Source organism: Rhinoderma darwinii, chromosome 6 (assembly GCF_050947455.1).
Source record: "Rhinoderma darwinii isolate aRhiDar2 chromosome 6, aRhiDar2.hap1, whole genome shotgun sequence".
NCBI classification, from domain to species: Eukaryota; Metazoa; Chordata; class Amphibia; order Anura; family Rhinodermatidae; genus Rhinoderma; species Rhinoderma darwinii.
In genome coordinates, this window is record NC_134692.1 from 11,745,857 (window position 1) to 11,770,731 (window position 24,875).

General features: G+C 41.1%; 1 protein-coding gene across 2 annotated transcripts in view; it reads right to left on the minus strand.

The window, feature by feature from the left end:
- ASIC4 (acid sensing ion channel subunit family member 4) overlaps positions 1-24,875 on the minus strand; it is a 240,528-nt gene that overhangs the window by 12,553 nt on the left and 203,100 nt on the right. For both annotated transcript variants that reach the window (XM_075829129.1, XM_075829130.1), the window contains exon 2: positions 3,377-3,521. In XM_075829129.1, coding sequence (XP_075685244.1) covers positions 3,377-3,521 — 145 coding nt within the window. The remainder of the gene's footprint in view (positions 1-3,376; positions 3,522-24,875) is intronic.

A 24,875-nucleotide genomic window follows, 5' to 3' on the forward strand; every position in this document is an offset into this window, starting at 1 on the left:
AGATAAAAAATGATGCATCTTGGTAAATTCTCCTGCTTAACCCCTTAGTGACCAGCCTATTTTAGGCCTTAATAACCAAGCAATTTTTTATTTTTTTTCTCCATCAATTAAAGAGCTCCAACTTTTTTATTTTTGCATTGACATAGCTGTATGAGGACTTTTTTTGGGGGGGGGGGGGGGATTACTTGTATTTTTTAATGGCACCATTCTGGGGTACATATAATTTTTTTGATTAACTTTTCTTAACTTTTTTTGGGGGGGGAATAGAAAAAAAACCCCAGCAATTCCAGCCATAAATTTACATCATTTACCGTGCGGCATAAATAACACGTTCCCTTCATTCTATAGGTCAGCACGATTACGACGATACCACATATGTGGAGGTTTTTTTAAGTTTTACGGCTTTTGCACAACAAAAACACTTTTGAACTGAAATTATTTATTTTTGCATCGTCGCTTTCCAAGAGCCATAACTTTTTTTATTTTTCCGTCAATGTAGTGATATGACGGCTTGTTTTTTGCGGGACAAGACGTAGTTTTCATTGGTACTTTTTGGGGTTCATAGACCTTATTGATTAACTTTTAGGGTATGTTCACACGAGGGCGTCCGTTACGGCTGAAATTACGGGGATGTTTCAGCCTGAAAACATCCCCGTAATTTCAGCCGTACCGGCATGTGCAGGCGCTTGAACGCCGCGTCAATTACGGGCGTAATTAGCGCTGCTATTCATTGGAGTCAATGAATAACGGCTCCAATTACGGCCAAAGAAGTGACAGGTCACTTCTTTGACGCGGGCGTCTATTTACGCGCCGTCTTTTGACAGCGGCGCGTAAATATACGCCTCGTGTGAACAGACAAACGTCTGCCCATTGCTTTCAATGGGCAGATGTTTGTCAGCGCTATTGAGGCGCTATTTTCGGGCGTAATTCGGGGCAAAAACGCCCGATTTACGTCCGTAAATAGGCCGTGTGAACATACCCTTATTATTACTTTTTTAGGGGGCAATTGAAAAAAATAGCAATTTTGACATAGTTTTTTGCGTTTTTTTTTTTTACAGTGTTCACCTTGCGGTTTAAATTACATGTTAAGCTTATTGTTTGGGTTTTTACGGTCGCGGCGATACCATATATCTGTACTTTTATTTCTTTTTTACACTTTTACTAAATAAAAACACTTTTTATTGAAAAAATGGCTATATATAATTTTTTTAACTGTAATCTTTATTACTAATTTTTATTTAAATAGTCTCTGTCCCCACATTATAAGTTCCCTATCTTGTACACGATGTGATCGGCGCTGTAATGTAGATTATAGCAGTGTTTTTTTATTTAGAAAAACAATCATTTTTTGACGGTTATGACCTATTTTAGTTTTATGCTAATGAGTTTCTCAATGAACAACTGGGTGTGTTTTACTTTTTGGCCAAGTGGGCGTTGTGGAGAGAAGTGTATGACGCTGACCAATCAGTGACCAATCAGCGTCATACACTTCTCTCCATTCATTTACACAGCACTAGCGATATAGTTATATCACTCTGTGCAGCCTCATACACACACTATAACATTACTGCAGTGTCCTGATAATGAATATACATTACCTCCAGCCAGGACGTGATGTGTATTCAGAATCCTGACACTTCTGTAGCGTCTCTGTGATATTTACAGCAAGGCAAGCGTAATCTCGCGAGATTACGATGTAACCTGTCATTTCAAACGAGATTACGCTTGCCTTGCTGTAAATATCACAGAGACGCTACAGAAGTGTCAGGATTCTGAATACACATCACGTCCTGGCTGGAGGTAATGTATATTAATTGTCGGGACACTGCAGTAATGTTATAGTGTGTTTATGAGGCTGCACATAACAATATAACTATATCGCTAGTGCTGTGTAAATGAATGGAGAGAAGTGTATGACGCTGATTGGTCACTGATTGGTCAGCGTCATACACTCCTCTGTACAACACCCATTTGGTCTAAAGTAAAAACACGCCCACTTGGCCAAAAGGTAAAACACGCCCAGTTGTCCATTAAGAAACTCATTAGCATAAAGCTAAAATAGGTCATAACTCCGTCAAAAATGATCGTTTTTCTAAATAAAAAACACTGCTGTAATCTACATTACAGCGCCGATCACATTATGTACAATATAGGCCACTTATAACGTGGTGACAGAGACGCTTTAACACTTATTACTTATTGTTTCTCCCACTAGGGGACTTCACTATGCGATCTTCTGATCGCTGCTATAATGCTTTGGTATACTTAGTATAAAGCATTATTGCTTGTCAGTGTAAAACTAATACCTAATAGGCATATAGCCAGGGCAGGCCTGGGGTCCTTTGCTAAGGCCCCCCCGGCTGCCATGGCACCATATCGGAGGACCGCGATTGCATTTGCGGGCCGGCGATGGGTGACAGAGGGAGCTCCCTCCCTCTGTAAACGACTTAAATGCTGTGTTCGCTATTTATCACAGCATTTAAAGGGTTAAACGGCCACGACTGAAGTAAACTTTGATCGCTACCGTTGGAGCAGGAGCCCGGCTGTCATTAGACGACCGAGCACCCGCTCCAGCCTGCTGTGAAAAGGCGGGGCCTAGCCTAAAGCCCCTTAGTGACCGCTGTGAAAGGCGTATTGGTGGTCACTAAGGGGTTAAGAATCTTCTGTTTTGTGTACACAGCTCCTATGCAAGACTATGGGTCTCCATGGTTACAGACCACAAGCAAACGTTGCATGTACAGTAGTTTAAACTACAGTCAAGCGTCCATAGATTATCAAGAAGAGGGATAGATGGAGTTGTATTAGGGTATGTTCACACGGCAAACGAAAAATGTCCGTAAAATATGGAGCTGTTTTCAAGGGAAAACAGCTCCTGATTTTCAGCAGTTTTTTATGGATCAGGCATTTTTTTTTGATGCGTTTTTTTTACGGACGTTTTTGGAGCTGTTTTTCTATTGAAAGAATGAAAAACGGCTCCAAAAACAGCTCAAGAAGTGACATGCACTTCTTTTTTACGGGGCATTATTTTACGCACCGTTTTTACAAACAGCTGCGTAAAAAAAACACCCCGTGGGAACGAAACGCAGGTTTTCCCATTGAAATCAATGTGCAGATGTTTGGAGGCGTTCAGCCCCCGTATTTTCAAAACACGGCTGAAAATAAGCCGTGTGAACATATCCTAACACACGTCTGCAGAATCAGACCATACAAGGTTTGTTTGTAATCTGTAACGATGGAGTCACATGTCGGTATAGGAGCTGTGCACACAAAACGGTAGGACATTTTTAGTTAAGACTATTTGCAAAGTTGCATCATTTGTATTTCAGTTTAGATACATTGTAACAATAAACAAGTGGTTACATATTCTGGTACTCACTGGTCTCTCTCCAGATTGGTAGATATTCCTCCTGTTGGATGTCCAGCATTATCTCCAGTCCATTCCCCATCCCCCCCTGTCGGGTCATTTTTGGGTTGTTTTTGTCAGCGTTGAAGGTGTAACATTTCCCATACCTGGTGTACACCTGTGAAGTAGAATAGAGGAAGATGGTGAATATGGGGATGACAGTATACAGAGGACAGTAATATATACCGCACATCATATAGACCCTGCAGCTTGCAGTCTACAGTCATAGAGACATGTCAATACCTAGCCCAATGGTCTCCAATCTGTGACTCTGCAGCTCTCAGCATGCTGGGAGTTGTAGTCTTGCAACAGCGGAGAGGTCACAGATTGGAGACAACTCACCTAGGCAGACTGTAAAAAACCATGAAACACAAAACGCAGCGTATTATGGATAGACACAAACACCTAAAGCACAATGTACTGGTTTGCAAATTTGCAGAGTCGTCCTCTTCTTACAAGTTTCACCCAGCTTTCCCAGGGTCCTGGACGGCAAATCTGATTAATTAGGAAATGACTCCTCTCCTGCTGCTGTATGACAACCCTAGTCAGTAGAAATAATGTAAGTAGTAGTAAAGCAGAGTTATTGACCACTCTCTATCATTGTGTTTTTAAATGTGTGATTCCTAAGTCCAGGATCACACGCTCAGTTTTTGGTGCAGTTCTTTTTAGCAAAACACAGGAGTGGATATAGAAGAAAGGAGAGGAATCAATCTTTTCATTATACCTTTTCTTCCTTTTGGATCCATTTCTGGCTTTGGCTTAAAAAAAACTGCATCAAAATTGCGTGTGTGACCGTGGCCTAAAGGTGGAAACAGTCAGCGCAGATATATACATATAATATATAGCAATTCACTAAAGTCATGGCATTATGTCCGGTTTTAAATAAAGCTTAATCACTGTATTATATAAGGTTCTGCAACTTTCTAATATATTTTATGTTTCAATTATTCACCTTTAAGATCTCTGATTGCTTTAAGTGAATGCTAACATTCTTGTCTTCTTCTAGAGGCTGAAAACCCATACAGACCTAATACTTCTCACAGCAAATGGTTTGCTCCAATTGGATCCAGTCTAGACAATCCTCTGTGATCTAAACACATCAGTAACACTGATCTTTCTCCCGTCTTGATGATTTGCTACAATGTATCAGTGCTGGTAAAATGTATCAGTCTGGAGTCTACACTGTTTATCTCACAGAGGATTGTCTAGATAGGATATAATTGTAACAAACCCTCAGCTGTGAGAAGTATTCGGTCTGGAACAAGTTTTCAGCCTCTAGATTTAAACTGGACTGTTTTCATTCACAAACAGCAAGTAGAAATCTTGAAAATGTTGAGGAATTGATACACAAATTATATTAGGAATTTTCAGAACTTTTTATGATACAGTTATTTACTTAAAGAGGCTCTGTCACGAGATTTTGCAACCCCTATCTCGTATTGCAGCAGATCGGCGCTGCAATGTAGATAAGAGTAACGTTTTTGTTTTTTTTCAAAAACGAGCATTTTTGGCCAAGTTATGAAAATTTTTATATTTATGCAAATGAGGCTTTCTTAAGTACAACTGGGCGTGTTTAAAGTTATGTACAAGTGGGCGTTTTTACTTGTTTTACTAGCTGGGCGTTGTGAATGGGAGTGTATGATGCTGACGAATCAGCATCATCCACTTTTCGTTACCACCCAGCTTCTGGCAGTGCACAGACACACAGCGTGTTCTCGAGAGATCACGTTGTGACGTCACTTCCTGCCCCAGGTCCTGCATCGTGTCGGACGAGCGAGGACACATCGGCACCAGAGGCTACAGTTGATTCTGCAGCAGCATCAGCGTTTGCAGGTAAGTCGATGTAGCTACTTACCTGCAAACGCTGATGCTGCTGCAGAATCAACTGTAGCCTCTGGTGCCGATGTGTCCTCGCTCGTCTGACACGATGCAGGACCTGGGGCAGGAAGTGACGTCACAGCGTGATCTCTGGAGAACACGCTGTGTGTCTGCACTGCCAGAAGCTGGGTGGTAACGAAGAGAAGTGGATGATGCTGATTCGTCAGCATCATACATTTCTATTCACAACGCCCAGCTAGTAAAACAAGTAAAAACGCCCAGATGTTACACACACAATACACGCCCACCTGTACTTAACTTTAAACACGCCCAGTTGTACTTAAGAAAGCCTCATTTGCATAAACATAAAAATGGTCATAACTTGGCCAAAAATGCTCGTTTTTTAAAAATAAAAACGTTACTGTAATCTACATTGCAGCGCCGATCTGCTGCAATAGGAGATAGGGGTTGCAAAATCTGGTGACAGAGCCTCTTTAAGACTGGACAATCTCGTTAACTCTAGGCAAGAATAGAAGACCATTGGTGGAAGAGGAAGAAGACACTGAAATATGTCACTAAACCCGATGTCACAAAACCCGTCAGTCCCGCTGACCTGACGGATACAGGATTCAGCTCTAGATACAGCTGCTCTATATACAGGATACAAAGCAGCTGTGTCTCAAAAAGTAAAATTTATTTTTAATAAAAAGTATTTAAGAAGTTGCATTAATCACACTGAGACACACACACATATATATGTATGGGAAAAAACGATGTCAAAGATATACATTGCCTTTAAGTCATGTTTGACTCACGGGAGTAAAGTCTTGGCTCGTGCAGTTGCGTCCTCGGTACATGCATTTGATCAGGGTGTTGTCTAAGTCCTTCCGTGACTCATTGGATAACATTGGAAGTTCTTGCCCATCAATCTGAGATGGAACTTCCAATGGAGAAGAGACTATAGGATACTGGGTGACTCCATTCACCTGCTGGACCCTACAGATGGTGACTGCCGGAAACTTTAAGGTTGTCACCCAGATCATCTTGACATTAGTGTGGGTGGGATAAGACGCTAGGTAGGTAAGATGTTCTAAGGAATAGGAGATGAGAAGACCCAGCGAGACGATGAACACTGCTCCATAGAATACACGATGCTTGAGGGAGAAGAGGGTCCGCAGGTGGATCAGTCCATGGATCTTGGTGTTTTTTAGGAAAATATCTGTCGCTTCAGAGGTGGACCTAATATCCCCCATATCCAAGTCCTTCCCCATTATAGATAGAAGGAACCTGACTGCAGAGATGGATTCAAAGCAGCTGCCAACCAAGGGGGCAAAACCCAACTGGGGCCACAAGTAGGGATCTAGCAGTGGGTTACAATGCAGACGGCTCTGTCTATGATGGGAGTTCACTATCACTGCCTCCGTTCTTATCCAGCTCTGTAATTGCTGAGAACTACAACTCTCACAGCATCCTATCCCAGCACTCTGGAGTCGTCCCACAAGGGAGTGGTACTGGGTGTGCGCCAATCCATTTCTGTTGTTTTGCAATTACTTCATGGAAAGCTTACAAAAAAAAATTCAAAAGGTGTTGTCCAGTCTGTAAATAAAACTTAATCACTGCAAAATGAAAAGTTCTGCAACTTTTTAATAGACTTTGCGTTTCAGTTCTTTACTGTTTTCAAGATCTCTGCTTGCTGTCTACAAATAGGAACATTCTTGTTTACATTCAGAGTTGAAAAATCTGTACAGACTTAATGCTTCTTGCAGATCAGAGTTTAATGCAATTGTATCGAGTGTAGATAATCTTCAGGCCGCTTTTTATCCCCCATGCTTTATACTGCAGCACAAGCTCAGGAGGGTGATTATAATCTACAAGAATCGAAACCTTTAGTAAGAAAAGGAAGATGATCAGGAAACTTCTGCGCATAGACTGAGGAGGGGGGGTGTCTTAATAAGATGTGCTTTATAGGGTCACAAGGGGCCACCACTTGGTCACTAGGGCCCTATTATGTCCGGTCCCCTTTGTAGGGACTGTAATGGTGGCCTGTGCTATGTGTTTGTCAACAGAGGAGATTTATTAATAGTATAAAAGGATGCCTGAAATTAGAATTTGCCGAAAATTTTGCATATTGCGCCAAATTTATCAAATGGCGCATTCAGCATAATATATTTTGCCAACTTGACACATTTCTCTTCCTTATCCCTCCTCCTGGCTGGTGTATATTTACTATAGCGTTATTCTCCAAAAAATGGTGCATGTCTTTAATAAATTTGGTGCATTTTACGACTCTTCTTAGTCACGCCGATTTTTCTAGACACTTTTCAAAACTGTCTAGTTAGATGCACAATATTAGATTCGGTGCACGATATGAACTCCATCTGGGTGTATGCAAATATACCCCAAAGTGGGCGTTTCTGAGAGGTTCTCTGGGAGTTCATGGGTGGGGCTTAATAGGGTTCACAATTTTGTCAGGAACGCTATAAGTGACATCACACTCGGCTTCATGTGAACCCAACTGACGTCACCATAGGACACTACGGTTATCTATGATGATGTTAAACCAGGGGGTGTTGGGTCTTGGAGCCGTAATATGGGGCCATGTTACTACCATATAAATGCAGTCTATTTCTCCCCCAGTGGCGCAACTACCGCTATAGCATCCATAGTGGCTACTGCGGGGCCCGCGGCATGAGGGGGCCCCGTGCCGCCCGAACGCAGATACTGTTGAACCCTATGGCAGAGCAAGTATGGCACTATCTACAAGGGGGGCTGTATGGCGCTATCTACAAGTGGGAGGTGGGGGCACTATCTACAACGGGGGCTGTATGGCGCTATCTACAAGGAGGAGGTGGGGGGCACTATCTACAAGGGGGAGGTGGGGCACTATCTTCAAGAGGGGGCTGTATGGCACTATCTACAAGGGGGAGGTGGGGGGCACTATCTACAAGGGGGAGGTGGGGGGCACTATCTACAAGGGGTTGGTGGGGGGCTGGAGGGCACAATCTACAAGGGGGAGGTGGTGGCACTATCTAAAAGGGGGAGGTGGGGGCACTATCTGCAAGGGGGGGGACTGTATGGCACTATCTACAGGGGGAGGTGGTGGCACTATCTACAAGGGGGAGGTGGGGGCACTATCTACAGGGGGACTGTATGGCAGAATCTACAGGGGGGAACTATCTACGAGGGGGCATGTGTGTGGCCCTGATGTTGGGGGACCAGTCAAAAGTTTTTTATGGGGCCCAGTTTTTCCTATTACGCCCCTGCTCCCCCGTTACCTTTATAATAATCGGCATTTTCTTCTTTACATTTGTTATTCCGGACACTTAATTCTTTGTTTCTATAATTATCAAGTAAACACAATTTACCCTGGAGCGCCAGTTTTTATACGGTGATAATTCTCTTGCGTCGCTCATAGTAAATGGATGATATTACAATAATTACACGCACACCGAGAACCTCAGCGGGGAGTTATCGCAGGACGGAGGATGGACAGCCACCATTCTACAAAAGAAACAAAGATGAGATGCTCTGCAGTGCATGAGGGAAGTTTAGAGATGCAATAGTCTGCAGTGTCTTCAGTCTTGTATCTGTGACTCAGAGTTTTGTTTAGAAGAAATAACACTCTGTAATAATGTGTTCTGTTTATAGGGAAAGAGCCAAGAGGATATGAAATGTTCTGCAGAATCTTATAAATGAAGGGTTTGCAATGCTCTGCAGAGTCCCTGGGGCACAATGATCTACAGAGTTGCTGTTCTGTTTATAAGTAAATGGGGTGCAACACTCTGCAGACTTACTGTTCTGTTTATTAAGAAAACTTTGCACAGTCATTGTTCTGTTTATATGGAAAGGGAAGTGCAATAATCTGCAGTCTTTTCTATTTCAAGGCAAATTATTTGCAAAGTCGTTGTTCTATTTATAGGGAATGGAAATGTGCAATAATCTGCAAAAACATACTTTTTTTTAAAAAAAATAGGAAAAATAGGTGCAAAATAACCTGCAGGGTCAATGTTCTGTTTATTTGAAAATTGCTGTGCAATAATCTGCAGAATCACTGGACTAAATATAAGGAAAAGGGAGTGTGCAATAATCTGCAAAATCACTGAGTTATAGGAGAAGAGGCTGTGCAATAATCTGCATAGTGACTGTTCTCTATAACGGAAATGTGTACAATAATTTACAGGTACAATATGCATAAAGGGAGCGAGGTTGTGCGATAATCTGCAGAGTCACTGTTCTGTGTATAGGGAAAGAGGTTGTGTGATAATCTGCAGAGTCATGGTTTGGGTTATAGAGGAAGTGATTGTGCAATAATCTGCAGAGTCACTTTTCTGTTTATAGGGAAAAAGGTTGTGTGATAATCTGCAGAGTCACTGTTCTGTGTATAGGGAAAGAGGTTGTGTGATAATCTGCAGAGTCATGGTTTGGGTTATAGAGGAAATGATTGTGCAATAATCTGCAGAGTCACTGTTCTGTTTATAGGGAAAGAGGTTGTGTGATAATCTGCAGAGTCACTGTTTGGGTTATAGAGGAAATGATTGTGCAATAATCTGCAGAGTCACTGTTCTGTTTATAGGGAAAGAGGTTGTGTGATAATCTGCAGGGTCATGATTTGGGTTATAGAGGAAGTGATTGTGCAATAATCTGCAGCGTGACTGTTCTCTATAAAGAATTGTACAATCATCTACAATTCCACCATTCTGCAGGAAAGGTTGTGAGATGATCTGCAGTGTGACGGGTAGTGCCATCTGATGCTTCAGCGCTGAGTTCTGAGACTTCTAATTTGCCATGTTTGAGGCAATAATCTCATTGGTATAAAGTGTGAGTCCGGGATATCGATTATTTGAGTGTCCTGAAAAATTCTATGTTCAGCAGAGTTTAGAACCAGCTTAACCCTCTCCTGGCTGAATCGCCGCTGCAGATATTCAGGTGCACAGCAGTAAAACGCTCAGGTGGGCACTAAGGCCTCGGTCGCCCACCTTGTGGTTGTGAACGCCCTTTTTGTTTGGACCTGCTGCTCTTCTAACAACAGTATCCCTTATCCTTGGCATATTCCTGCCATCTTTCCTTACTGACATCAATGATGTAAACCTCATCCAGGGGGAAATGTCATGTAATAATGCTGGGAGTTGTAGTTTCACAATACAAAGGTTTCCATCCACTGCAGTGGCATCATCATTGAGTTAAATGATGTTCTACCTGCATCTGCCACTAGGGGGACTTCTCTGTACATTGATTTATATGGTTTCCATTGAACCTATTGGGAGTTGTAATAATATGTATATATCTCCCTCTAGTGGTGGCTGCAGGCAAACCAAATTGTATAATTTAATTCAATGGCAGCAGTGCCAGGTCCACTCATCACAGGTCTCGTAGCAGTGGGGGGGTCTGCCTTTTTGGGGGCTGCCATTGTTTAAGGCAAATACCTCCTTACTGGCTCTTCTGTATAGACAGTGCAGATGTAGTGTGATTTATGGCAGCTGCAGTGAATGGATCTAATAGGGCTCAAGTCATATAATAGCAGTGAAGAGAGCGTTTATAGCTACACTAAATGGCAACTTCATTAGAGACACCTGAACCTTTCCTATATGGAAATTAGATCCGTGACCCTGGACACAGCATAAAATCAAGAGATCAAGCTTTCCGTGGATCAGGGTCAGTGTGAATCCACGTTGGAATAGGAAAATCGAGCGATCTGAGTGACTTTGAACGAGACGTGGTCATCAGCACTAGACGAGCCGCCGCCAGTATTTCACAAACTGAGAACCTTATGGGGTTTTCTCGCACAATGGTGTGGAGAGTATACAGGGAATGGTGTGATCGAGGAAAAACATCCAGCGAAAGGGGATCCTGCGGACGTCAACAACGAAAGGGGTCAGAGGAGGATGTGAAGAATCATTCTGATGAACAGGCGGCGCACAGTCAAGAAAACCGCGGCAAAATATAACGCTGGTGCTCCAACTAACGTGTCTGAACGCACAACTCGTCGTTCCGTAACCGCAGACGACCAGTTTCAGCGCCATTACTGTCCAACAGAAATAGAAAGGAAAGACTCCAGTGGGTGGAAGAGCCAAAAATTAGATCATGAGAGGTAGAAAAACATTGCCTGGTCAGTTGTATCCAGGTTTCTGTGGCACCGTGCTGATGGGAGGGTCAGAATTTGGCGCGGGCAGCATGAATGGATGAACCCGTCCTGTCAGGTGTGAACAGTTCAGGCTGGTGGAGGTGGAGTGATGGTGGGGGGCTGTTTTCTTCACCCTGGCTCCTCTGATACCTGTGGATGGACAGTTGAACAGTAGGGCTTCCCTAAGCATTGTGGCCGACCAAGTTCATCCCTTCATGGCAGAAGGACCGGGTTCTGTGCAGCTATTCGAGTTCCTCTGCCAAACTCCCCATCCCATGTCTTTATGGACCTCGCTGTGGGCACAGGAAAGGGCCGAACACCAAACTGTTACCAAAAAGTTGGAAGCGACAATTGTGTAAAATGTCTTTGTGTGCTGCAGTATTAACATTACACTACATTGGACATAAGGGGGCTACTCTGACCCCAAAAATTAGGAGTGTCCACATATTTTTTGCCTTGTAGTGTATCTTAGATTTTTTTCCCATATTGACAGTTAGTTACATAGATTGTCTTTAAGATTTTAGTTCTTGTTAATAGTCACCTCAATTTTAATTACTATAGAGTCCAAACTAAGAAGTAATCAAAAGCCGAACACCACTGTAGATATTACAAATTAAAATTTGGACTGCCTGTGCTAGTCTACTTATCAGGGGCTAGAAACCTGACAGAACAGAACCATGACACCAGTGTGAATAGAGCCTTAGTGTATTGTACAGGTTAATAGAATCCTGGTCACCTAGCAAACACTTTCACTGGTCTCTATTTGGTTACATGTAACAGCATTGTACAGAAATGGATACAGACTTGTTCTAGGTCTCTACCACTCAGACTGCAGGAAGATTGTGCTAGAAATTATGTAACTGCTGGATAAAAACATACAAGACAAAAGGGAACTGTGAGGAACAAGAACGTTTGTAAGCTATGTTATATCTGTATATTGAGAGGGAGGTTTTGGGTAGAAATTCTTTAGTAAGGTAGAGTTACACCTCCAATGGATAAGACATAGAAGTGAAAAATTTACCAATTTATTTTCAAATAATAAAACTACTATAATACTGCCCCTATATACAAGAATATAACTACTATAATACTGCTCCTATATACAAGAATATAACTACTATAATGCTGACCCCTATATACAAGAATATAACTACTATAATACTGCCCCTATATACAAGAATATAACTACTATAATACTGCCCCTTATATACAAGAATATAACTACTATAATACTACCTCCTATATACAAGAATATAACTACTATAATACTGCTCCTATATACAAGAATATAACTACTATAATACTGCCCCCTATATACAAGAATATAACTACTATAATGCTGACCCCTATATACAAGAATATAACTACTATAATACTGCCCCTATATACAAGAATATAACTACTATAATACTGCCCCTTATATACAAGAATATAACTACTATAATACTACCTCCTATATACAAGAATATAACTACTATAATACTGCCCCTTATATACAAGAATATAACTATTATAATACTGCCCCTATATACAAGAATATAACTACTATAACACTGCTCCTATATACAAGAATATAACTACTATAATACTGCCCCCTATATACAAGAATATAACTACTATAATACTGCCCCTATATACAAGAATATAACTACTATAATACTGCCCCTATATACAAGAATATAACTACTATAATACTGCCCCCTATATACAAGAATATAACTACTATAAGGGCATGACCACACATGGCGGAATTCCTCCGCAACTGTCCGCATCAATGCCGCACCTAATCCGGGTTGCGGATTACGGCTGCGGATCTGCACAAAATGTGCAGAAAATTGATGCGGACTGGCCGCTGCGGACTGCAGGAAAAGTGCTTCCCTTCTCCCTATCAGTGCAGGATAGAGAGAAGGGACAGCACTTTCCCTAGTGAAAGTCAAAGAAATTCATACTTACCGGCCGTTGTCTTGGTGACGCGTCCCTCCTTCGGCATCCAGCCCGACCTCCCTGGATGACGCTCCAGTCCATGTGACCGCTGCAGCCTGTGCTTGGCCTGTGATTGGCTGCAGCCGTCACTTACACTGAAACGTCATCCTGGGAGGCCGGACTGGAGACAGACGCAGGGAGTTCTCGGTAAGTATGAACTTATATGTTTTTTTACAGATACATGTATATTGAGATCGGTAGTCACTGTCCCGGGTGCAGAAACAGTTACTGCCGATCGCGTAACTCTTTCAGCACCCTGGACAGTGACTATTTACAGACGTCTCCTAGCAACGCTCCCGTCATTACGGGAGCCCCATTGACTTCCTCAGTCTGGCTGTAGACCTAGAAATACATAGGTCCAGCCAGAATGAAGAAATGTCATGGTAGTAAAAACAATACGCTCCGCAGCACACATAAGATCTGCGGACTTCATTGCGGAATTTTGACTCTCCATTGAAGTCAATGGAGAAATTCCGCCATGAGTCCGCAACCAGTCCGCCACTGCTCCGCAACAGACAGAGCATGCTGCGGACACCAAATTCCGCTCCGCAGCCTATGCTCCACAGCGGAATTGTACGCATCGTGTAAACGAACACTGCTAAATTAAAGTGAAAGTCAATGGAGAAACGGCTCCGCTGCGGATTAACGCTGCGGAGTGTCCGCAGCGGAATTTAAGTGAAATTCCGCCATGTGTGAACCCGCCCTAATACTGCTCCTATATACAAGAATATAACTACTATAATACTGCACCTATATACAAGAATATAACTACTATAATACTGCCCCTATATACAAGAATATAACTACTATAATACTGCCCCTATATATAAGAATAGAACTACTATAATACTACCCCCTATATACAAGAATATAACTACTATCATACTGTCCCCTATAGACAAGAATATAACTACTATAATACTGCCCCCTATGTACAAGAATATAATTATTATATTGCTGCCCCCTATGTACAATAATATAACTACTATAATACTGCCCCCTATGTACAAGAATATAACTACTATAATACAGCCCCTCTATACAAGAATATAACAACTATAATACTGCCCCCTATATACAAGAATATAACTACTATAATACTGCCCCCTATATATAAGAATATAACTACTATAATACTGCCCCTATATACAAGAATATAACTACTATAATACTGCTCCTATATACAAGAATATAACTACTATAATACTGCTCCTATATACAAGAATATAATTACTATAATACTGCCCCCTATATACAAGAATATAACTACTATAATACTGCCCCCTATATACAAGAATATAACTACTATAATACTGCCCTCTATATACAAGAATATAACTACTATAATGCTGACCCCTATATACAAGAATATAACTACTATAATACTGCCCCCTATATACAAGAATATAACTACTATAATACTGCCCCCTATATACAAGAATATAACTACTATAATACTGCTCCTATATACAAGAATATAACTACTATAATACTGCCCCCTATATACAAGAATATAACTACTATAATACTGCTCCTATATACAAGAATATAACTACTATAATACTGCCCCTATATACAAGAATATAACTACTATAATACTGCTCCTATATACAAGAATATAATTACTATAATACTGCCCCCTATATACAAGAATATAACTACTATAATACTGCCCCCTATATACAAGAATATAACTACTATAATACTGCCCTCTATATACAAGAATATAACTACTATAATACTGCTACTATATACAAGAATATAACTACTACAATACTGCCCCCTATATACAAGAATATAACTACTATAATACTGCTCCTATATACAAGAATATAACTACTATAATACTGCTCCTATATACAAGAATATAACTACTACAATACTGCCCCCTATATACAAGAATATAACTACTATAATACTGCCCCCATATACAAGAATATAACTACTATAATACTGCACCTATATACAAGAATATAACTACTATAATACTGCCTCCTATATACAAGAATATAACTACTATAATACTGCCCCTATATACAAGAATATAACTACTATAATACTGCACCCTATATACAAGAATATAACTACTATAATACTGCCCCCTGTATACAAGAATATAACTACTATAATACTGCCCCTATATACAAGAATATAACTACTATAATACTGCCCCCTATATACAAGAATATAACTACTATAATACTTACTACTATAAGGGCAAAGCCACACGTGGCGGAATTGCTCTTGAATTCCGCTGCGGACACTCCGCAGCGTTAATCCGCAGCGGAGCCGTTTCTCCATTGCCTTCCACTTCTATTTAGTAGGCTTCGTTTAGACGAGGCTGAAAATTCCGCTGCGGAGCATAGGCTGCGGTGCGGAATTTGGTGTCCGCAGCATACAATGGATGTTGCGGAGTTGTGGCGGACTGGTTGCGGACTCATGGCGGAAGTTCTCCATTGACTTCAATGGAGATTCTAAGTTCCGCAATGAAGTCCGCAGCTGTCATGCACATGTTATGTGTGCTGCGGATGCGTCTTGCTTTTTTGACATGACATTTCTTCATTCTGGCTGGACCTATGTATTTCTAGGTCTACAGCCAGACTGAGGAAGTCAATGGGGCTCCCGTAATTACGGGAGCGTTGCTAGGAGACGTCAGTAAATAGTCACTGTCCAGGGTGCTGAAAGAGTTAAGCGATCGGCAGTAACTGTTTCTGCACCCTGGACAGTGACTACCGATCCCAATATACAGCAACCTGTAAAAAAAATAGAAGTTCATACTTACCGAGAACTCCCTGCTTCTGTCTCCAGTCCGGCTTCCCAGGATGACGTTTCAGTCTAAGTGACGGCTGCAGCCAATCACAGGCTGCAGTGGTCACATGGACTGCCGCGTCATCCAGGGAGGTCGAGCTGGATGCCGAAAGAGGGACGCGTCACCAAGACAACGGCCGGTAAGTATTAAATTCGTTTACTTTCGCTAGGGAAAGTGCTGTCCCTTCTCTCTATCCTGCACTGATAGAGAGAAGGGAAGCACTTTTACCGTAGTCCGCAGCAGCTAGTCCGCATCAATTTACTGCACATTTTGGGCAGATCCGCCACAGAATCTGCAACGGATTCTGTGCGGCATTGATGCGGACAGTTGCGGAGGAAAACCGCCACATGTGGGCATGCCCTAATACTGCCCCAATATACAGGAATATAACTACTATAATACTGCCCCCTATATACAAGAATATAACTACTATAATACTGCCCCCTATATACAAGAATATAACTACTATAATACTGCCCCTATATACAAGACTATAACTACTATAATACTGCCCCCTATATACAAGAATATAACTACTATAATACTGCTCCCTATATACAAGAATATAACTACTATAATACTGCCCCCTATATACAAGAATATAACTACTATAATACTGCCCCCTATATACAAGAATATAACTACTATAATACTGCTCCTATATACAAGAATATAACTACTATAATACTGCCCCCTATATACAAGAATATAACTACTATAATACTGCTCCTATATACAAGAATATAACTACTATAATACTGCCCCCTATATACAAGAATATAACTACTATAATACTGCTCCTATATACAAGAATATAACTACTATAATACTGCCCCCTATATACAAGAATATAACTACTATAATACTGCCCCTATATACAAGAATATAACTACTATAATACTGCCCCTATATACAAGAATATAACTACTATAATACTGCCCCCTATATACAAGAATATAACTACTATAATACTGCCCTATATACAAGAATATAACTACTATAATACTGCCCCCTATATACAAGAATATAACTACTATAATACTGCCCCCTATATACAAGAATATAACTACTATAATACTGCTCCTATATACAAGAATATAACTACTATAATACTGCCCCTATATACAAGAATATAACTACTATAATACTGCCCCTATATACAAGAATATAACTACTATAATACTGCCCCTATATACAAGAATATAACTACTATAATACTGCTCCTATGTACAAGAATATAACTACTATAATACTGCCCCTATATTAAAGAATATAACTACTATAATACTGCTCCTATATACAAGAATATAACTACTATAATACTGCTATATACAAGAATATAACTACTATAATACTGCTCCTATGTACAAGAATATAACTACTATAATACAGCCTCCTATAAACAAGAATATAACTACTATAATACTGCTCCTATGTACAAGAATATAACTACTATAATACAGCCTCCTATAAACAAGAATATAACTACTATAATACTGCTCCTATATACAAGAATATAACTACTATCATACTGCCCCCTATATACAAGAATATAACTACTATAATACTGCCCCTATATACAAGAATATAACTACTATAATACTGCCCCCCTATATACAAGAATATAACTACTATAATACTGCCCCTATACACAAGAATATAACTACTATAATACTGCCGCTATATACAAGAATATAACTACTATAATACTGCCCCTATACACAAGAATATAACTACTATAATACCGCCCCCTATATACAAGAATATAACTACTATAATACTGCTCCTATATACAAGAATATAACTACTATACTGCCCCCTATATACAAGAATATAACTACTATAATACTGCCCCTATATACAAGACTATAACTACTATAATACTGCCCCCTATATACAAGAATATAACTACTATAATACTGCTCCTATATACAAGAATATAACTACTATAATACTGCCCCCTATATACAAGAATATAACTACTATAATACTGCTCCCTATATACAAGAATATAACTACTATAATACTGCCCCTATATACAAGAATATAACTACTATAATACTGCCCCTTATATACAAGAATATAACTGCTATAATACTGCTCCTATATACAAGAATATAACTACTATAATACTACCTCCTATATACAAGAATATAACTACTATAATACTGCCCCTATGTACAAGAATATAACTACTATAATACTGCCCCCTATGTACAAGAATATAACTACTATAATACTGCCCCCTATATACAAGAATATAACTACTATAATACTGTCCCTATATACAAGAATATAACTACTAGAATACTACCCCTATATACAAGAATATAACTACTATAATACTGCCCATATATACAAGAATATAACTACTATAATACTACCTCCTATATACAAGAATATAACTACTATAATACTGCCCCTATGTACAAGAATATAACTACTATAATACTGCCCCCTATGTACAAGAATATAACTACTATAATACTGCCCCCTATACACAAGAATATAACTACTATAATACTGCCCCTATATACAAGAATATAACTACTATAATACTGCCCCTATATACAAGAATATAACTACTATAATACTGCCCCTATGTACAAGAATATAACTACTATAATACTGCCCCCTATGTACAAGAATATAACTACTATAATACTGCCCCCTATACACAAGAATATAACTACTATAATACTGCTCCCTATGTACAAGAATTTCCATTTCTGTGGTTTTCTATTCTTATAATCTGTACAGTAATTTTCACTGACCCAGGAGTTATTATTAGACGACACTGCACCAAATTCTATCCAAGTGGCAAAGTCAGAGCGACATTCCTGTGTTTTTATTACCGTCATAACAAGTGACAGCTTTTCTGCCTGAAGGACAAACAATTATTACCGGTCCAGACATTTGACTGAACACATGAGAAGATGTCAGGTCTGTACAGCCAAATAACCACAGCAAACCCAAATATCCCCTTGTAAGGCTTAAAGTAAAGCACTGGGGCCACTTACATTAACATATATGGGAATTATATTACGTGCAATTTCTTGTAATCTGATGATAGTTCAGGGCTGCTGAAGGAAATTCACATTTTTATATGTTTTCCCCAAGAATCTGTCAGCAGACTACAGGCTTCTTGTTATTGCAGTCTGTCATCTGTCAATGGGATCCCGGATGTTCATAGTAGACAACACCTTTAAAGCATCTTGTGAGTGTAAAATGGTAAATTAAAGACACAGAAGGGGAGAGGAGGGAGGTGCAGCTGCAGTTTTTTACTCACTGGTTCAATGACACAGTATATGGGGGAGAGTGGAGGAAGAGCAGCAGGGGGGGGGGGACATCTGATTGGCTCTGAGCACACAGCACAGCTGTGACATCATACCAGGAACAGGCTGCCCACTCAGCAAGTGTAAAGGGAGTAAATGCATTTGCAGAGCTGCAGGTTACACACAACATATCTGGTTCCACTACATCTAATGCAGCTGCCTATGGAGGGATTGGGAGTTTTCTTAGTAATGATCAGTTATGCTGCCAATGGAAATAAATAATTATTCAATGAAAGGGGCGCGGCTGTGACAACTTCTAGTAGTTGTCACCCTGACCTGATCACAATTTTACAGCTACACATGTAATCCAAGAGTAATTCAAGCTTGTTGCAAGAAAGATCAGGTACTTGAAGGCTCCTATACCGCATACTAAATCCTGTCTCATTTTCTGTATTCTGTAGCCTGGCCGCAAAACATATCCAACCAGAATTAGAAACAACTAAGGAGGCAACGTTTTCCTGAAAGCACAAATATAAAATCCATATTTAATTTGGTTTAATATAATAACACAGGCAGCAAACTATTCAGAGTTTGTATTGAAAAATCACTCAGGTGTATACAAACTAATAGGAAAAAAGTGCTGCCCACTACTGGCGACTTCTGGTAATGCATCTCAGCACTGGAAAGATGCTGGTAGTAGCCGGGGGATACATTGTGTGCAGGTAAATAGATCAATATATACTGAAAACGGAGGTTATTGTATCTATAGGGAGGTGACGTTTCCGCAGTTGCTTCATATCCAGTGATTTATGTTGTAATATCCAGTTAGAGTCGACTCTTAGTCGTGGACCGCTGGACACTGATTAGGGATATGGGGTTGTGTTGAAGAATATTCCAATGACTGTAGATGAATGGAAATCGTTCATCCAATGGATCTGAACCATAATCACCATAATCACCCCATTGCAGTTTACAGGGTGTCACAATGTGGCGCAAAATGCGCCAAATTTACCAAATTGGCGCTCGTGATATAAACATTTGCTAATAGATGAGCCACGTCCCCTTGATGCATCAGCATATATGACGCACGTCCTTCATAAATACAAAGTTGTATGCCACGTTGCGCTACTTTTTCTTGCGCATTTAAATATGCACCAATGTGTCTCCTTTTGGAGGCGACCGCTCCAAAATAAAAATTCAGGTCCTCTTCATGCAGGTTATTGAACCGCTGCACCAATACCAGTGCTCCAAAGCCCTCGTCCAGCAGTCCATACATACTGATGACTTTCTCCATACTGAGTACTGTAGAGCTGCTGGGACTATGACATTCAGGACCAGTAGAGCTGCTGGGACTATGACATATAGGACCAGTAGAGCTGAAGCCGCGGGAGAGGCGGGGGGTACAAGATGCAGCCGCGGGAGAGGCGGGGGGTACAAGATGCAGCCGCGGGAGAGGCGGGGGGTACAAGATGCAGCCGCGGGAGAGGCGGGGGTACAAGATGCAGCCGCGGGAGAGGCGGGGGGTACAAGATGCAGCCACGGGAGAGGCGGTGGTACAAGATGCAGCCGCGGGAGTACAAGATGCAGCCGCGGGAGAGGCGGGGGCACAAGATGCACAGCCTCAAGATTTAGTGCCAGCTCCTAGTGAGTCAGCAGTCAGGACTGGTTCCTTGGGTTAGAAAGTCCCAGTGGGCCCCCGTCCAGCACATCCTCAAGTTGACAAGTGTTATGTATGTTTACCCAGATCACCATTGCCCCCTCACAAGCGCAGTAGCATCTAGCCGGGTTTGTTTGGTGCTGACGTGGGCACTGGTGGGAGGAGGTGGCTGAAGAAGAGGATGGTGGGGTTAAAGCCAGGAATGGGGATTATTTCATAGCGCGACTTATATTGATACAATCTGTAATATAGTTTGACTTCAGGGTGTATATACATGAGCAGGTTTCGTGGCATATTTGCCAAAATTTTGCGGAATTTGCAGCAATATTGTAATAATCGTGCCAAAAAATATAAAAATGGCACAAAATCTGCGTAAATACAACCTAAAAATGATACCTTCGTCCATATTCGGGTGTTACATTGAATGGAAAAACAATCCATATTGTAGCAACTCAAACCTGTGAGGAGGCTCGTTGTGCCCGGGTGAACCCGCCACCTGCAGGACATGGTCGCCTGTGGTCGTCTTAAGAGAATTTGGGAGCAAGAAATATTATTTCTTACAAGAAAGACATCCAGATACCTTTTAAATTCGGAGAGTTCCCTAGTGTGACTGCTCTTACAGTAAAGAAACTCCTTCTATGTTGGTGTAGTAACCTATTTTCTCTAGTGGTCGCCCCTTGTTGTAGTTACAGTCCTGGGTATAAAAATATCATTAGAGAGATGTCTGCACTCTGCATTGATATATTTATATAAAGTCATCTTTCTCCAAATTAACTTTGTGCTTCAATTTCTCACCTTTTTTAAAATACTTGCTGTCAGTGAATAGAAACGTCCAATTGATATAGGTGCGAGGCTCCTTACAGGTGCGAGCTCTAATGCACTGTAACAAGCCCTGCACCTGTGCCATGTTTAGGACAGGTTTTTAGCCACTGGGTGTAAAGAATGAATATTTCCTTCATCAACAGCAAGCAGAGATCTTGAAAATAGTGTGGAATAAAAACACAAAGTTTAAAAGAAAAATGCAGAACTTTTCATCGCGCAATAACGACTATTTAGTTACATGAAATGGAAATACCTCTTTAAAATGGATTTTGAGGTCATTCTGGGAGTTGTAGTCTCACAACAGGTGGCAATGCACAGGTTGTAGGTCACTGGTTCGCTAATAGCATTTTTTTAGCAGTGGTCTGCACACAGTGATTCTCCACGGACAGTGAGACTACAACTCCCAGCATTCGCTGACCTACAACATGTCATTACAGCAGGTCGGAAGGGTCACATCGGGCCCCGGGGCCACTTTATGGATGATGTGTTTGCTCTCATCTCCAGCTGCCCTTGTCTCATCCCCGGCTCTTGCTGCATAGCGCATGATACACTCTCTATGTTGATTGTAATGCTAATGATCCTTTAATGTGAAGTGTTAATTATGAAATATTGATTGTACTGGACAATGCTCGCTGCATAATGAACATGTCGATGTGGCAAGGATGAGCCAGGGAGCCAGACGATCCTTGGAAGGGAACGTTGCATCTTGCAGTATGCGGGAATGCAGTATTAACCTGTTCACTGCCAAAGGCCCCCTCCCCCACCCATTACCTGGGAATTTTCTATGTGAGATGCGACTGTTCCGTCCTTGACACCAGTTCTCATACAATAAGGATAAGTTTACCTCCATTACTAAGAGAACTCTACGAAAAATGGATCAGAAAGCCTAATACTGTGTTTAGATTGTCACTCCGCTTAAATAACGCCATGTCCGTGGCCGCTCAGCGAGGCCTCCTCTACGGCGTCGACAATTAATGGAGCGCAGATTAATGTCTCATGGTAAAATATAACAGTGAAAATTTATGTCTGTAGTCAGCAGCCTCGGTTAAAGTTACCGGAAATATTTTTACGTTCCTTCAACAATAAATGATTCATGGATTTTATCAAAAGGACGGGAAAAAATCACAGGACATCAGAAATGTCGCTACAGATGTCAGATCTTCTTATGTCAAGGCAGGGAAAGGGTTAAAAACCAAGTATTTGGTGAAACGGGGGTCTCCACTTAAAACAAAACCTTCTCCTTAGAAGGGTCTCTTGATAATATGCTGATCACAAAGTGCCCCTCCTGCTGGGACCCTCAGCGATCAGGTTTAATCTGTACGGATTCCTGGCAGTAAGTGATCAATTTCACTGCAGCGCCACCACAGGAGAAATGAAGTATTACGCAGTGTCCATTCATATCAATGTGTTGTCTGTGTAATTCAGGACAGGGCGGGTCCTCCAGAGAGAGAGAGACACTCTATGTAACCGCTCTCCTCTCTGGCCAGGAGATGAGGATCCTGAACAGAGGACCCCCCTCTATTATCTCCGAATTTACTAATCGGTGTATGACAATGAGTTTTCTAAGCTGGACACCCCCTTTTAAATTAAATGTTCTTGACAACCTTGATTAATGGTTAATATTATAGGACTGGTCCAAGTAATATCTCCCGCAGGGAATGCCACCCAGCTTTTCTAGACCCCTGAATAGTAATTTAATCAGGGCTATGTTCACACAGGGAGGATACGCTACGAAAAAGCAGTCAGGATATCCGGCCTGGTTGCCGCAGGGAATTCCGGCCGAAAAACAGCACCAAATCGTGGTCGGAATGTCTGCTGCGCAAAACTGCACGTAAGATTTTTTTTTTTTTAACGTTTTATTCAAACTCATAGCCACGGCGACGCGTCCCTCTGACGTCCTGTGATTGGCTGCAGCGGTCACATGGGATGAAATGTCATCCCAGGAGGTCGGTCTGGATGAAGAAACACAGAATTCTGGGTAAGTATAAGATTTTTTTTCTGAGCTTTTCCGCCGCAAAAATCGCAACAACTGCTATTTGTTGTGGGGTTTACCTCCCCAGTGCAATTCAATGGGGAAAACCTGCAACAGAAAAGCAGCGATCACGCAAATATATTTGACAAGCTGCGGAATAAAAAAAACGCACCGCAGGTCAATTTCTGAATGTTTCTTCCGCTCATCATTTACGCAGCGTGTGGAGGAGATTTGTTCTCTCTCATCCACTCTGCTGCTACAGTATCAATCTGCAGTATTTATGCTACGTCTGAACCCAGCCTTATAGATCCATTGCTTCTATATCATTACAGTACCAGGAAGGTTTATCATTCAGGATTCTAGGAAAGCTGGGTGACATCTTTTATAGATTGGTACCCAGCTTTCCCTTAGAAACTGATCTCACTAATAAAAGATAGTTCCATATTTTAGCAAAGCTACAAAGCGACTGAATCAAGAACTTTACAGAGTGAGGGGCTCTTTGTAGCAAACTTGTGACATGTCATAGTTACATGTCAGAAGTTTTGATTGGTGGGGGTCCGAGCACTGAGACCCCCATCAATGGCTAAAACGAAGCAGCAGAAGCGCTCATGTGAAATTGATATAGCAGTGTATGGACTCAATAGAAAGTCGTACTCCGCTACATCGGCTTTCCGGAAAAAGCCGAACAGAAATGAAGCAGCTCAGCGCTCACACAAGCATTTCTGCCGCTTCGTTTTAGCGAGTGGTGGGGGTCTGAGTGCTCGGACCCCCACCAATCAAAACTTCTGACATTTCGGAAGTTTGTTGAAAATTTAGGCAGACAATTCTTTTAATTCTAATGTTGTCCCTAATGTTTATCATGCTGTGCAACTCATGTGGGTGGGACTGCATATGATGAAGGGCTTTACTCTCAGGTCCTGTAAGGCTTCTTTTATGTCAGGTTTCCTTTGCTTTTTGTTGGTCAGAACAGTGTAATAAGTCAAAGGGCGAAAAAACCCTAAAATAATGGACCATG